The 14,297-nt window shown below is 38.6% G+C and overlaps 1 protein-coding gene across 1 annotated transcript; it reads right to left on the reverse strand.

The window, feature by feature from the left end:
- Window positions 1-423: 423 nt before the first annotated feature.
- tgm1l3 (transglutaminase 1 like 3) lies at window positions 424-7,809 on the reverse strand. The gene is made up of 14 exons (XM_052091843.1): window positions 7,668-7,809; window positions 7,131-7,477; window positions 6,349-6,540; window positions 5,879-6,130; window positions 5,635-5,753; window positions 5,050-5,157; window positions 4,082-4,259; window positions 3,848-3,986; window positions 3,572-3,764; window positions 3,169-3,322; window positions 2,064-2,348; window positions 1,325-1,485; window positions 1,051-1,187; window positions 424-927 (listed from the first exon to the last, which is right to left on the reverse strand). The coding sequence occupies exons 2-14, from the start codon at window positions 7,474-7,476 to the stop codon at window positions 783-785; spliced, it is 2,409 nt and encodes an 802-aa protein (XP_051947803.1). The 5' UTR covers window position 7,477; window positions 7,668-7,809; the 3' UTR covers window positions 424-782.
- Window positions 7,810-14,297: the final 6,488 nt, after the last annotated feature.

A 14,297-nucleotide genomic window follows, 5' to 3' on the forward strand; every position in this document is an offset into this window, starting at 1 on the left:
TGTTTAAATGAACTTTTATTGAACCCGAAACATAGAGAGTCTTAAGTTAAGATCAGAATGTTTAGTTAGAATGTTTCTTTAAATAAATGTATGAAGGTCACAATTGTTCAAATTGTTCAAATCGTTCTCCATTTCTCTACTGGATGCAATGCAGTATGAACAGGAAAGATTCTATTGCTCTGGCCACAGCTCTAACGTCAGACCTGTCACACCTTAAAGAGCTGAATCTGAGCCTAAATAAACCAGGAAACTCGGGAGGGAAGCTGCTCTCTACTCTGCTAAATGATCCACAATGTAAACTGGAAAAACTAGAGTGAGAAGTGTTGCTTGCACATCTTAATGTACCTTTAAAGATGACTCATTCTTTTTTCGAAAAATGAAAAACTGTGGATTCAGAATGATGCATCACAAACAATACTGTGCTTAAAGACTTTATTGATGCTACAGATTATTAATGCAGCTAAAATGAGAGAATTAGTCAACTACACACTTTCAGTTGGGTAGGTTGACTATGCAAAAAAAATTAAGCATGAAAGTTGACGATTACATGATTAGAAAAATTATTAGAATGATTGAAAATCACCCTTCAACTATGTGAAACCAAAAATAAATCCCTCATCCCAAAATATGACTTCCAAAAATAAACTGATGAATCAACAATGATTAAATGACTGAGCCAAGACTATGATTACATGCACCTTTTAGTATCAATGCATGTGAAAAGCACAATCAAAGGTTTTCATTGAGCAGGCTTCCTCTCCTTTGGTAATTTTTGTGCATTTTCAGTTTTCTCTGACAACAATGTTGGTGACTCCATGCACCTGAGTCAGCTGAGGACAGTCGAGGGATGCCAGAAGTTTGTGTGGGCCATGACACTTGGGAAGAAATGTTTCCGTCAGGTTCACCGTGGCCAGACTTGCAATGTCACTGAGAAAGAGTGGGACAAAGACAGATAATTATATACCACTAAAATGGAATAGTAGCACATCCACAGTTTTGACAAATTGATCAAAACTAAAGAGTAATTGATAAAATATTATTGTGTCCTACCCATAGTTAATCATTCTGCAGTGCTTATGTCCCAGTCCCTCAATACGGAAAATCGCATTCTTCAGCACGCAGGGCAGTGGGTTCTGGAATGTGATTTTGACTGGCACCTCTTTGCCCATCACACAATCACAAGTTGGCTGAAAGAGAAAGTCACACGCAAGCCGCATTAAAACTTGTGATTCTTGATTTAAGATAAATGCAAATGAAGACCAGAAGGTGAAATCTTAGTTTATGGAAAGTTTTAAAAGATACAGTACTTGTTGTTCAAACTCACAGTGATAACAATATCAGGAGTGCACAGTCTGAAGTTGAACCGTTTGGCCACAACTTGTTTAGTCTGAGTGACCCGTCCAGCAACAGTAAGCATCAAGGCTGCATGGTCCACCAGGTGGGTCTTATAATCCTCATATCGCACGGTCCACTCCAGAATCTTGGCTGAAGATGGAAAAGAGAGAAATACTGGATAAATAGTAATTCTCCAAGTTTGCTTTTAAAACTACATTTTCACAAAACTCCAATCTGATTGCGAAGCCTTTGTAACTATAATGGCCAGACGATTCATACTGTTTAGGTAGAAGTATCCCAAGCCTCCAACTTTTACACAGTGGAATCGGTACATTCTCTTTTGTTTTTTTTCAGTACAAAAAAGCTTGAGAACATTTTAAGTCAAACATTAAGGTAAATATTGTATTATCTGGTTATGGTTCATTACACATATTGTAGCAGTTCCGAGGTGAAATGTCCACTTTGTGGCACTAAGCGAGTTCACGTTTCAAATCAACAAAACCGACATACATACATTAAACCTTAAACTAACCATTAGTGTCATAAAAAGCAAATGTGATATGAAAAGTAAGCCTCTAGTGTTCAATACACCAGTTAACTGCTGCGATATTTAAAAGAAAAATTATTTTGCAAATATGTAGTTATAGTAATATGATTTTATGAGATTAGTTCATTTATTGTTTTGCCCCTTTTGTAACACTTGATTTCGAGTTTCTCTCAATCCTCACATTCACAAGCCTTGAGCTCAAAGCATGTCTGGTCCTTCTTCACCAAGGCCTTGTGGACTCCAGTGTAGTACATGGATGCCATGTGGCTGTGGAGGGTGACGCTACGAGGCGAGCTGCATTTGTTCTTCAGGGCAATGGAAACAACCGCATCCTTGCCGACACATGGTACATCCCCCTTCATTGTGACTTCACAGACTACCTCCTCAGCACAGGTCAGTGGGTATATGCATCTCTTGGAGCCGTGGCGAATGGCTGTTTCCACAGCATTGCGCTCCTCCTCTGAACCTGATGGATTTGGTAGGATCGAGAGGAAAGAAAAGTTGAAAAGAAGAAAACTATAAAGACAGAAAGTAAAACACTGACTTTAAACCAGTCTATAACAATGGACATGTTCCACTAACGTCTGTCAACCAGAAAGATTCTGAATACTTTTTGTCTATAGCAATAGATATATTGTTCAACATATACAGTATACACTTACTGATCACTTTATTAGGAACACCTGAACACCTACATATTCATGCAATTATCTAATCAGCCAATCGTGTGGCAGCAGTGCAATGCATACAATTATTCAGATACAGGTCAGGAGCTTCAGTTAATGTTCACATCAACCATCAAAATGGGGGAAAAATTTGATCTCTGTGATTTAGACCACGGCATGATTGTTGGTGCCAGATGGGCTGGTTTGAGTATTTCTGTAACTGCTGATCTCCTGGGATTTTTTTGCACAACAGAAAATCAAGAGTTTACTCAAAATGGTGCCAAAAACAAAAAACATCCAGTGAGCGGCAGTTCTGCGGAAACACCTTGTTGATGAGAGAGGTCAATGGCCAGACTGGTTCGAGATGACAGAAAAAGGCTATGGTAACGCAGATAACCTCTGCACAATTGTAGTGTGTTCTCAGTGAGTGTATATTGAACAATAAATCAATGTGAAACCTAACAAGATTTTTTCCTGTGAAATGCTTAGCTTGAAATGTGTGTTTGTTCTTCAATTCTAAGTGGCTTGAGTGTCTCAGGAGCTGAGATTTCCTGACTGTATCTGGATGTTCCTATGACAGATGTGTATGAGATGTGTGTTTGTGTGTGAGAGACGATTTACCTTCTGGAAATTTGTAGTGGTGTGTAATATCTACACGTTTGTCTGATCCAACAGCCTTCGTGCTGATGCAGTGACCCACTGCATTCTTGTCCACATGGATCACATTGAAGGTTCCACAAGCTGTCCTCTGCCAGAAGACTATATCACTGTTCACCTAGAGCAAGAATATAAAAATTCTGAATAAATCTACATATAGAAATCAATGTAGTGTGACTGTTTTTATGTGAGACAGAGATGGTAAGACAAAAATAAAGAGCTTAAGAGTCTGAGAGATAAAGGGGGTGAGAGTTGAGGATGAGGACATAAAAACTTCAATAACAAAATCTGAAATAATGAATTATCACGTATTACATCAAAACCATATATGCTGGATTATACAATTATGAGTAAGGATTTCACATACTTCAGCAAAAACAAAGGGCGTTTCATATTTGAGGAAGACCTGCCCGCTACGAACTGCAGCAACAGAGGTGGGGCCGCAGCGGTAGAAGCCCTGGCTGGTCTCCTGAGGAGTGGAATCAACCACCTGCCAACCTCCAAACCCAGCTGGCAGGTCTGGCCGGGTCATCCAGGCCTCGTTCCACACATGGTAGTTCCTACACAAAAAGGAGAAGAAAGACGTCTTCAGTGCTTGGGCCCTAATGATGCTATTGCTGATTAGGTTTGCACATAATCTTACCAGATTGAATCACGGTTTAGGTGATCGATTAACTCAAAGTTTTCATCAAAATAAACATCTATTGTCATAGAAATGTCAGTGTCGTGAGCAGAACAGAAGTTGGAGATGGGACGAGCGGGAATGCCTAAGCATCGTAACACTATGAGAAAGATATATAAAAAGAAACGTAAGTGAATTGCACCACATCGCTCTCTTACAGCCTTTTCTCCTTGTCCGTTTTGCACAAACTCTTACCCGTGTTGGTGACTCCGGCGAAGGCCAAGCTCTGTCCATATCTGACAGGTCTTCCTCCACTTTTGTGGAACCGGTTTAGAATGGGACTGCTACCACACCAGGCTGTGGGAGAAACTCCAGCACTATAGCAGTTTGACCAGTTACCCATCAACACACCGCAGTCATCATTGGCATTAATCTGTCAAAGGGAGACCGATAAAACGTCAAAATCAATATCAGCATGCAACAGCACTCTGGTGCACCAATCAGGCAGTTTGTTTGGCTAGGTGTAGGGATGGGAATCCTAAGGAATTAAATTATTCTAATTCCTCTTAACTATTCCAGTTCTTTTACAGTTCAATTAATGATTCTTATAGTTTTAATAATCAGAAAATAGCATGCAGCCCTTAGTAGCCTGTTGCCAAATGATTTGATCATTTCAGATTCAGATCAGATATAACAAGTCAGAAATGAATGTAAAAACGTTTTTGTCAAATGTGTGTTTACACAGACTTTTTAAGGCATTAATGCACTCCAATAATTGATCCGACGGTAAATAGAAAAAAACGAAATCCTTGAAATGTGTAGGCCTATCGGCCTATCCTGTCTCTGTCCAGCACACCATTACATAACACAGTAACAGTTCTTATTTAATTTCAAGTCACATATGATGAAAGATATAACTTCAGTAAAATTGTATTCGACTGAGCACACTAGTAGCACTTTGTAATTCATGATGTAGATTCGGTAGCGGGGCAGTGTTGCCATTGAATTGCTCTGAAGGAAACACAGTCAGAGTATTTATTATGGCATCCCATCTACATTGGCTGAAAATTGCACGTTCGGGAACAGTTAACGGAACCAAAAGTAATGAAAATTATACGATTCGGCTATTTTTTATTTTCTTTTAATGGAATCGTTTCCAACACATAGCTATGTAAGAGTGAACCTCTGGATGTCAACACAAAGATAGTAAAGCGAAGACTCACCATGGTAGATACCACTCTGGCAACGTTTATGGGACTTCCCCATCCTGAGCAAGGAGAACCACTCTTCTCCAACACAAAGAAACATGCTGCCAAGACTCCCTCATCAAACTAAGAATAACAGATCAGAAAGGAATCAAATTAAAGATTAAGACAGTGTGATTGCCATGCTGTCATTATCTTAAAATGTATGATTTTGTCCTGTGGTTTATGGAATTGATATGATTTTTACTGCTTGAAATTAAATATAAATATAGAGTGATCCTGGAAAAACCATGCTACACTTGTGTTTTAGCACTTTATAAAAATATACTACACTTCATATCTTTGTTGTTCATTCAGTCATTCATTCCAATCATTTAGTAAAAACACCTAATATTATAATCAGTATGATCTAATAAAGCCATGTAGTGAAAATCATGCATTTGGATCACTATGGTTGACTTCATATTCCTGATGCCTAATTTCCATTTTGTACTTTCTCGAAAAAGTGACTTAGGCTTTCAGACAAGTAAGCCATCACTTTACTTACTGAATAGCTTAATGTCAAACCCTGCATTCATATATAAATGAAAGCGTAATTCATACCTGACCAAAGTCCCAGGTTCTGGTAGCAATCTGATGTTTTGTTCCATAGTAGATTTTGCCCGTGCTATTCAAAACATACTCAACTTTCTTTGCTTCATCTTCCAGGTACACTGAGTCATCTAGTAAAAAAAAAAAAGAGAGAGAGAGTGTTAAAATTGTATCTTTTCTTTTCGTTTAATTTTGCTCTGATTCAAGAATTCTTGATTTTTTTCCCCAAATGAAAAAGCTCTTTATTCATCCATACCTTTACACCATGGGTTGAACAACATGTAAATGTCATTGCTAGGGTTGCATAAGGAAGTGGCTCTACCCATTGGACCACACGTGACAATAGTGAGCCTGTAACGTCCAATAGCAGCAGTTGGAAGGGAGTAAACACTCAGTTTGATTCGGTTTTGTGCCCGTTCGACTATCTTGGCCTCCCAGCGATTTTTCTTGAATTCGTCCACTACTGGAACATTCACCAGAGTGCCGTTGCTTATTGATGGAACATTACCTGTAAAACAAACACAAAAATGTAATGTCAAAATTTGCCTTTAAAAAAAAGTTAACATTTTTAGCTAACGAGTTGGTTTTGCCACTTACCAATGTTTTTAATATATTAGAATGTACTGAATCTACTATATCTAACAATTTCTCAGGATGAGTCATAGTAAACATGATTTAATAGCAAGATTGCAACTAATAACAAAGATTAATGGGGCATAAACTAACCAAGTCTCAGCTCCAGGTGAAGTTGGTCAGTCTTTGGATTAAAAGGCCTGGACAGCTCAACCCACATCTGGAAACATTGTCCTCTTCGGACGATGAGGTGATCACTACGGTAACAATTTGTGTGATGTTCCTGTCGATTCTGACACTTCCAGGATTTGATGAGGTCAACACATCGTACCTGTAGTGCCACATCTGAGTAACAGAAAGAAGAAATTCATTAGTCAGAGTGCGTAGTTATGTTGGCTTTAGAAAACAAATCCCCCACTTAGTTTATGGTTTTCCCCAAATACCTTAACCAAGACCAACATTTCTAACTATAACTCCTCCTAGAGCTTTCAAGCTACATATAACAAATGTGGCACAGACCTTCAGCCTGTTCTGACTTAGTGTGCTATATCTTTTCTAACTGATCGGACTAACGGTTTTCTTGTAACCCACATTAAAATAGGCATAAAATCCTATAAATGGGCTATTCAAATGGGCCAATACTTTGTCTGAATGATTTCAAACTTTGAAAGTCATTTCAAAGTTTTGAAACTTTCAAAACTGTCAGACACAAATATGTGCAAGGCCTTAATCTATCTATCCATTGGTTTACCTATTTGTCTTTCTTTTCCCTCTGCTTTTCTGCCTTTGTGTGACCGTTGGGTCTGTAAAACCTCCAAAACTTCACGCTTTTAAAACTGTTTAACTTTTCAGGCCAGGATTTTTTCAAGCCAATTTCCTGACGATTTGTATTTTTCCAGTTTAATGCTATTCTTAAAAGAACAAAGTGCTCTTACCTCCACAGACTTGCTTGCCAAGGCAATCATCAAAACAATCCTTAAGGAAAACTTCCTTACAGTCATAATCAAAGCATGGTGTGATATAGTTGCAAGGGTTCAAGCAAGGGTCAGCACAAGGGTTCACACAAGGGTAGACGGGAGGTTTAGCGCAAGGGTAGACGGGAGGTTTAGCACAAGGGTCTGCGCAAGGTTTCTCGCAATGCACGTAGGGCTTCATGCAAGGGTCATTGCAAACCGGCACGTAGCACGCCCCGCTCCCGAAATGGCCAGACTCCAGTTTAATGGCTGGGAAACGGCCGATAGAGCAGAAGTTCTTGTTCACGCCACACTTTACAGTAGACATGCTGTAAGGTGCAAAACAGAAAGCATGAGAGGGAGATATTAGTTGTTGTCCATTCATACTGTAGGTGGATAACCATTAATATGTTAACCATTCTTGCTTTAAATCTTACCAAATATATAAAATAAATTGCATTGTGCTTCTCATTTAAGACTCAAAATGATTATTTAAGCATTTTAAAGCTGATTACTTACGTTATGTTAGCAGTTCTTGCTCTTGACTGAGGTTGAAGAGTGCCTGTTTGTTAACAGAGTAATTGTTCTTCGAGAACACTTACTAAAGTCAGTGAAAAGTAAGTCTTGATAGATCAAGCTCTTTTTTCGCTGTAAAGTTCTCTCTGGAGCAGCCAGGTATATATACACTGTTCCATCCCCAACCCATCCACATAATTAACTGAAGTGTAAAGAATTGACATGAATAATAAGGGAGGGGAGAGTTTTAGGTGAATCACACAAGTTAATGTGAAAATTAACCTTTGAAAGCATTTTAAGGTCATTAAAAAGTCTCCGAACAACAAACACAAATTGCAGGTTTAGTATAATTGCTCTGGTAGTATAATTGATACTTAAATATTTAGAATAACTGAACTGATAGGTAGAGCTGTAATTGAGCAATTTCACAATAAGCAGCTTATGAGCATACTTTTAATTTTTTTGCAATAACTATATATATATATATATATATATATATATATATATATATATATATATATATATATACAGGTGAAACTCAAAAAATTTGAATATCGTGCAAAAGTTCATTAATTTCAGTAATTCAACTTAAAAGGTGAAACTAATATATTATTAGACTCATTACAAGCAAAGTAAGATATGTCAAGCCTTTATTTGATATCATTTTGATGATTATGGCTTACAGCTTATGAAAACCCCAAATTCAGAATCTCAGAAAATTAGAATATTGTGAAAAGGTTCAGTATTGTAGGCTCAAAGTGTCACACTCTAATCAGCTAAACACCTGCAAAGGGTTCCTGAGCCTTTAAATGGTCTCTCAGTCTGGTTCAGTTCAATTCACAATCATGGGGAAGACAGCTGACCTGACAGTTGTGCAGAAAACCATCATTGACACCCTCCACAAGGAGGGAAAGCCTCAAAAGGTAATTGCAAAAGAAGTTGGATGTTCTCAAAGTGCTGTATCAAAGCACATTAATAGAAAGTTAAGTGGAAGGGAAAAGTGTGGAAGAAAAAGGTGCACAAGCAGCAGGGATGACCGTAGCCTGGAGAGGATTGTCAGGAAAAGGCCATTCAAATGTGTGGGGGAGCTTCACAAGGAGTGGACTGAGGCTGGAGTTACTGCATCAAGAGCCACCACACACAGACGGGTCCTGGACATGGGCTTCAAATGTCAAACGTCTTACCTGGGCTAAAGAAAAAAAGAACTGGTCTGTTGCTCAGTCAAGTCAAGTCAATTTTATTTGTATAGCGCCTTTCACAACACACATCGTTTCAAAGCAGCTTTACAAAATATAAGGTCTATTGCTCAGTGGTCCAAAGTCCTCTTTTCTGATGAGAGCAAATTTTGCATCTCATTTGGAAACCAAGGTCCCAGAGTCTGGAGGAAGAATGGAGAGGCACACAATCCAAGATGCTTGAAGTCCAGTGTGAAGTTTCCACAGTCTGTGTTGGTTTGGGGAGCCATGTCATCGGCTGGTGTTGGTCCACTGTGCTTTATTAAGTCCAGAGTCAACGCAGCCTTCTACCGGGACATTTTAGAGCACTTCATGCTTCCTTCAGCAGACAAGCTTTATGGAGATGCTGACTTCATTTTCCAGCAGGACTTGGCACCTGCCCACACTGCCAAAAGTACCAAAACCTGGTTCAATGACCATGGTATTACTGTGCTTGACTGGCCAGCAAACTCGCCTGACCTGAACCCCATAGAGAATCTATGGGGCATTGCCAAGAGAAAGATGAGAAGCATGAGACCAAACAATGCAGAAGAGCTGAAGGCCGCTATTGAAGCATCTTGGTCTTCCATAACACCTCAGCAGTGCCACAAGCTGATAGCATCCATGCCGCGCCGCATTGAGGCAGTAATTAATGCAAAAGGGGCCCAAACCAAGTACTGAGTACATATGCATGATTATACTTTTCAGTGGGCCGACATTTCTGTATTTAAAATCCTTTTTTTTATTGATTTCATGTAATATTCTAATTTTAGAATATAATCTCTACAAATTTAGAGATTCTGAATTTGGGATTTTCATAAGCTGTAAGCCATAATCATCAAAATGATATCAAATAAAGGCTTGAAATATCTTACTTTGCTTGTAATGAGTCTATATAATATATTAGTTTCACCTTTTAAGTTGAATTACTGAAATTAATGAACTTTTGCACAATATTCTAATTTTTCGAGTTTCACCTGTGTGTGTGTGTGTGTGTGTGTGTGTGTATATATATATATATATATATATATATATATATATATATATATATATATATATATATATATATATATATATATATATATATAAACACAAATTAAATAATTAAATATTAAATAAACACAAATAATTTTATAACATAGTTCTTATTGTATGTTTATACATACAGAGATCGGTGGCTGGTTAATACTACTTTATCATGGGATGATTAATTCACATTATTTATTTGAGAAACCCTAAGCAAGAAACATTTCAGCATGTTTCTGTATAATATTGCTTATGTTAATATTGTTTGACTGTATATTACTTTTAGAGAGCATTTCTTTATAACCCTACTGTAAGAGATTGGTTGCTTAAAGGTAAGCGATATGTGCCGTTCAGAAATGCCCTCAAACAGAGCCGTTAGATTAGCCCCGCCCCCTCTTCTCAAAACCGCGCGATTCAAAGACACAAAATGGGCTTTATTGAGACCGACATCGAGCAGAAACGTTTGTCAAAAACAACAGCAGCAAAAAAAAGTGCTCTCAACTGACAACTGTTATGAGCAACATGGCATAAAAAAGGCAGTATGCCTCAATAATTCGCTGCAACTACAGCACAATGAAAACCGCAAAATGATTGACAGGCACAAAGCGTCAGAGGCCACGGCCTGCGGACACACTTTTGTTTGCTGTTTACAGAGTCTAGAGATGTCACAGAGATCGGTGAGATATCTCACGACACTTGTTTCAGTTATATCTTTCAGGAAGTATGAATTATTTTTGAATACCTTTCCATGTAAAAAATCATATACGTACAGCACTGTTGTCTCATATATTTAATTCCACCTTCTTTGAGTTGTACAGTTTTTGTTTTGGTAAATTAAATGGGCTTGAAATGGACAACAGAACAAAACATAATCAAATGTAATCTGGGGAAGTTGACATGCACACTTGACACAAACAATTGCATAGATAGATATATCTATCCTTGCAAAGTACACACTATTTTGGTTAGGTATGAATGAGAGGCTTTCAGAGGGGCATTTCAGGTTTGACCGTAATCATATACCATGTACAGTATATCCACGTTCTCTAGTCTCAGACACACATGTATGAAGAAAAATCATTATATACTGTACACACCCAAAGTAGATCATGTTTTGAAGTCTCTGTCTTTAGAAATGCACACAAACCACAGTTGTGTAAGTAAGCTGTATAATTTGTTTCATAACTGCCACTGTGTCATTATACTTTTTTAAATTTCACAAAGGAACAAAAATTATAATTTTGGACTTGAATGTCTGAAATAGGTGTAGTTACCATCATAATCATCAAACACAATAGTAAGAGCATAATTAATTGATTTTTAATGTGTGCTTAATAGCGTAAAACACTTGACAGTTGGGTTTGGCATTAATTCAGTAGTTGGTCAAATTATCTGTACAGATTCTAATTTCCTTTGCATAATCCACCTAATTTAGGACAATTGGGTATTATGCATTAATGGAATGATACATCTAACCTTGCCTTGCTTTTTGGCTGGCCATAATTAAATAATGGCTATCAGGCATATTCATTGTGCATATTTCTATACAACATCACACTTTCCCAATGAATGATTCAGTTTAAACACAATGGCTGTAATTATCTGGTCTGTATAGTACTTCCTTCTAAAGCACTATCAATCTCAACCCTATTCTTTGTGCCTACTTCTATTATATCTTATTTAGTAGAGCAATATACATATTGATCATCTCATAACAAGGCCACATGTCAAGGTTTGGATAGCAGAGATGGGACCAAGTCACACATGTGCAAGTCTCAAGTAAGTCTCAAGTCTTAACCTTCAAGTCTCAAGTAAGTCCCAAGTATTTTTTTCTTGGGCAAGTCAAGTCAAGTCACAGGCTATGTCAAGTCCAAGTCAAGTCACCTTATTATTGTAATTTTACCTGCAGAATCTGATCATAATAAAGTGAAAAGACAAGATATATGTAACTGTCAGTAAATTACAATACTCATGTTCAGTAAAATACATCATGGAATCAAACAAAATTGTAACTTCATAAAATTATTTATTTTTCACTTCTGCCAACAGTGTTTGAAATGTTTTACATTTTCAACATTGAGTCCATAAAACAAATAACAGCTTAACATCCAACAGACTTCTCTCTGAACACCTCCCTCTCTCTCTCTCAAACACAGTTATGTACATTAAACTTTGTTACATTTCTCCTCTCTCTCTCACACACACACACACTCTCTCACACACTCCCACACCCACACTCACTCACTCACTCACTCTCGCGCTCACACACACACACACACACACTCACTCACTCTCGCGCTCTCACACTCCCACACCCACACTCACTCACTCACTCACTCACTCACTCACTCACTCTCGCGCTCTCACACTCCCACACTCCCACACTCACACTCACTCACACAGAGTATATCCATAAGCCTATTTTTGCAATGTCTGTGAGTGGGAAACGTTGAGGTACCAGCGCGCGTGAATGTCATGGCAACGTACAAAACAAAGTACCTCGCGCGGGAAACACTTAACGTAAATGCGCGTAACTAACGTAAATCAAGCAGGCTAGTATGCAGCATAAGCCACGAAGTGTTGGCGAAATAAAAAATTAATGGACAGATTTTTTTTTTTCAGAAAACTTCTTGCACAAAATAAATTCAAGCACTTTCAAGGACCTGTATCTATGTATGTTTATTTTCAAGAACTTTCCAGGGCCTTGAATTTTATTTTTCAGATTCACAAACTTTCAAGGATTTCAAGGACCCGTGGGAACCCTGCTATTATTACACTAGCTAACTACCAACTAACCAGATAAAATTAACAAATTGACAAGCACTTACTGGGCAGAATGGCTCTTCAAATGGCGGATCGAAATTGGAGGTTGTCGTCTGGCTGTCCGCGATCTTAACGTTGCATGTCTTGCAAAGCGCTGTTCGTCTTTTGCCATCTTGATAATAATTTTTGAAGCCGAAAGCGATGACCCTCGGTAACGTTACCCCTCCGGCTGACATGTTGATGTGTTATCTGATCTAAGTGGGCGTGGTGTGCGTAAGGTACGAGAGGGCATGGCTGATGATAGCCTATAGTGTCGTGATCCAGTCATGACAAAACTATTCTCAGCCTGCGCTCCAGCTAGATCAACTTTTTTTTTATTAAATAATTTATATATTTTATATTCAAACTGAAAACACGATGTGATTAACACTCAAGTCATTCAAGTCTTCGTGTCTCAAGTCAAGTCAAGTCCCGAGTCTTTAACTTCCAAGTCCGAGTCAAGTCTCAAGTATTTTATTTTCTGTCAAGTCAAGTCACAAGTCATAAAAATAGCGACTCGAGTCGACTCGAGTCCAAGTCACCAAGTCACAAGTCCCCATGTCTGTTGGATAGATTAGACAGTAAAAGAACAAAAAGTTCTCATAATCAACGTGTTGAATGCTGGAGAAATGGCCAGAAGTAAAGATCTGAGTGACTTTGACAAGGGCCAAATTGTTATGACCAGAGGAGTGGGTCAGAGCTTCTCTGAAATGGCAAGGCTTGTGGGGTGCTCCCGGTCAAGTCAAGTCAAGTGGTTTTTATTTATAATAAGTCAAGTCGTTTCAACCATATACAGTTAGTACAGTACACAGCAAAACGAGACAACGTTCCTCCAGGACCATGGTGCTACATAAAAACAACAAAGGACCAACACAGGACCACATGAGACTACACAACAAAATAAAATACCTATATAAACTACGTATATATACCTATATAAAGTGCACGTGCAAACATGTGCAAAAAGTACAGGACAGTACAACAAATTACTGACAATGAACAGGACAATAGACAGTGCAGCGCCGACCAGTACTCAGTAGTGCAAAAAGATGACAGTTTCTAAAAATGTAAACATAACATACTATGAGATAATGTTCTATGCACATAGCAGTGGTGAGTACCTACCGACAGTGGTCCGAGGCGGGACAAACTACAAACTGGTGACAGGGTGTTGTGCGCCCAATGCTGTCAATGTGTGGGGGCATTCACTAGACGTCAATTTATGGGCCACCTTCCTAAACATCGTTGCAGACCAGGTATACCCCTTCATGGCAATGGTATTCCCTGATGGCAGTGACCTCTTTCAGCAGGATAATGGGCCCTGACACACTGAACACATTGTTCGAGAATGGTTTGAGGAACATGAGGAAGAGTTTAAGGTGTTGCCCTGGCCTCCAAATTCCTTTCGACTCCAAATTCCGAATTTGATAATCTGTGGGATGTGCTGAACGGCGGCTCCACCTTGCAATTTACAGGACTTGAAGGATCTGCTGCTAATGTCTTGGTGCCAGATACCACAGGACACCTTCAGAGGTCTTGTAGAGTCCATGCCTCTGCGGGTTGCACAGTTGCTATTTAGCGCTCAGTTACA

This window comes from Xyrauchen texanus, chromosome 25 (assembly GCF_025860055.1).
Source record: "Xyrauchen texanus isolate HMW12.3.18 chromosome 25, RBS_HiC_50CHRs, whole genome shotgun sequence".
NCBI lineage: Eukaryota > Metazoa > Chordata > Actinopteri > Cypriniformes > Catostomidae > Xyrauchen > Xyrauchen texanus.

What these genes read in the sequence shown, in the direction of transcription:
- tgm1l3 (XM_052091843.1), bottom strand. Translation starts at nt 7,476, where the DNA reads ATGTCTACTGTAAAGTGTGGCGTGAACAAGAACTTCTGCTCTATCGGC. An exon ending in CGCCCTTTGTTTTTGCTGAA is followed by an intron (nt 3,323 to 3,571) that starts GTATGTGAAATC and finishes TTCTTGCTCTAG; the next exon opens with GTGAACAGTGATATAGTCTT. An exon ending in CTCCTGATATTGTTATCACT is followed by an intron (nt 1,188 to 1,324) that starts GTGAGTTTGAAC and finishes TTTCTCTTTCAG; the next exon opens with CCAACTTGTGATTGTGTGAT.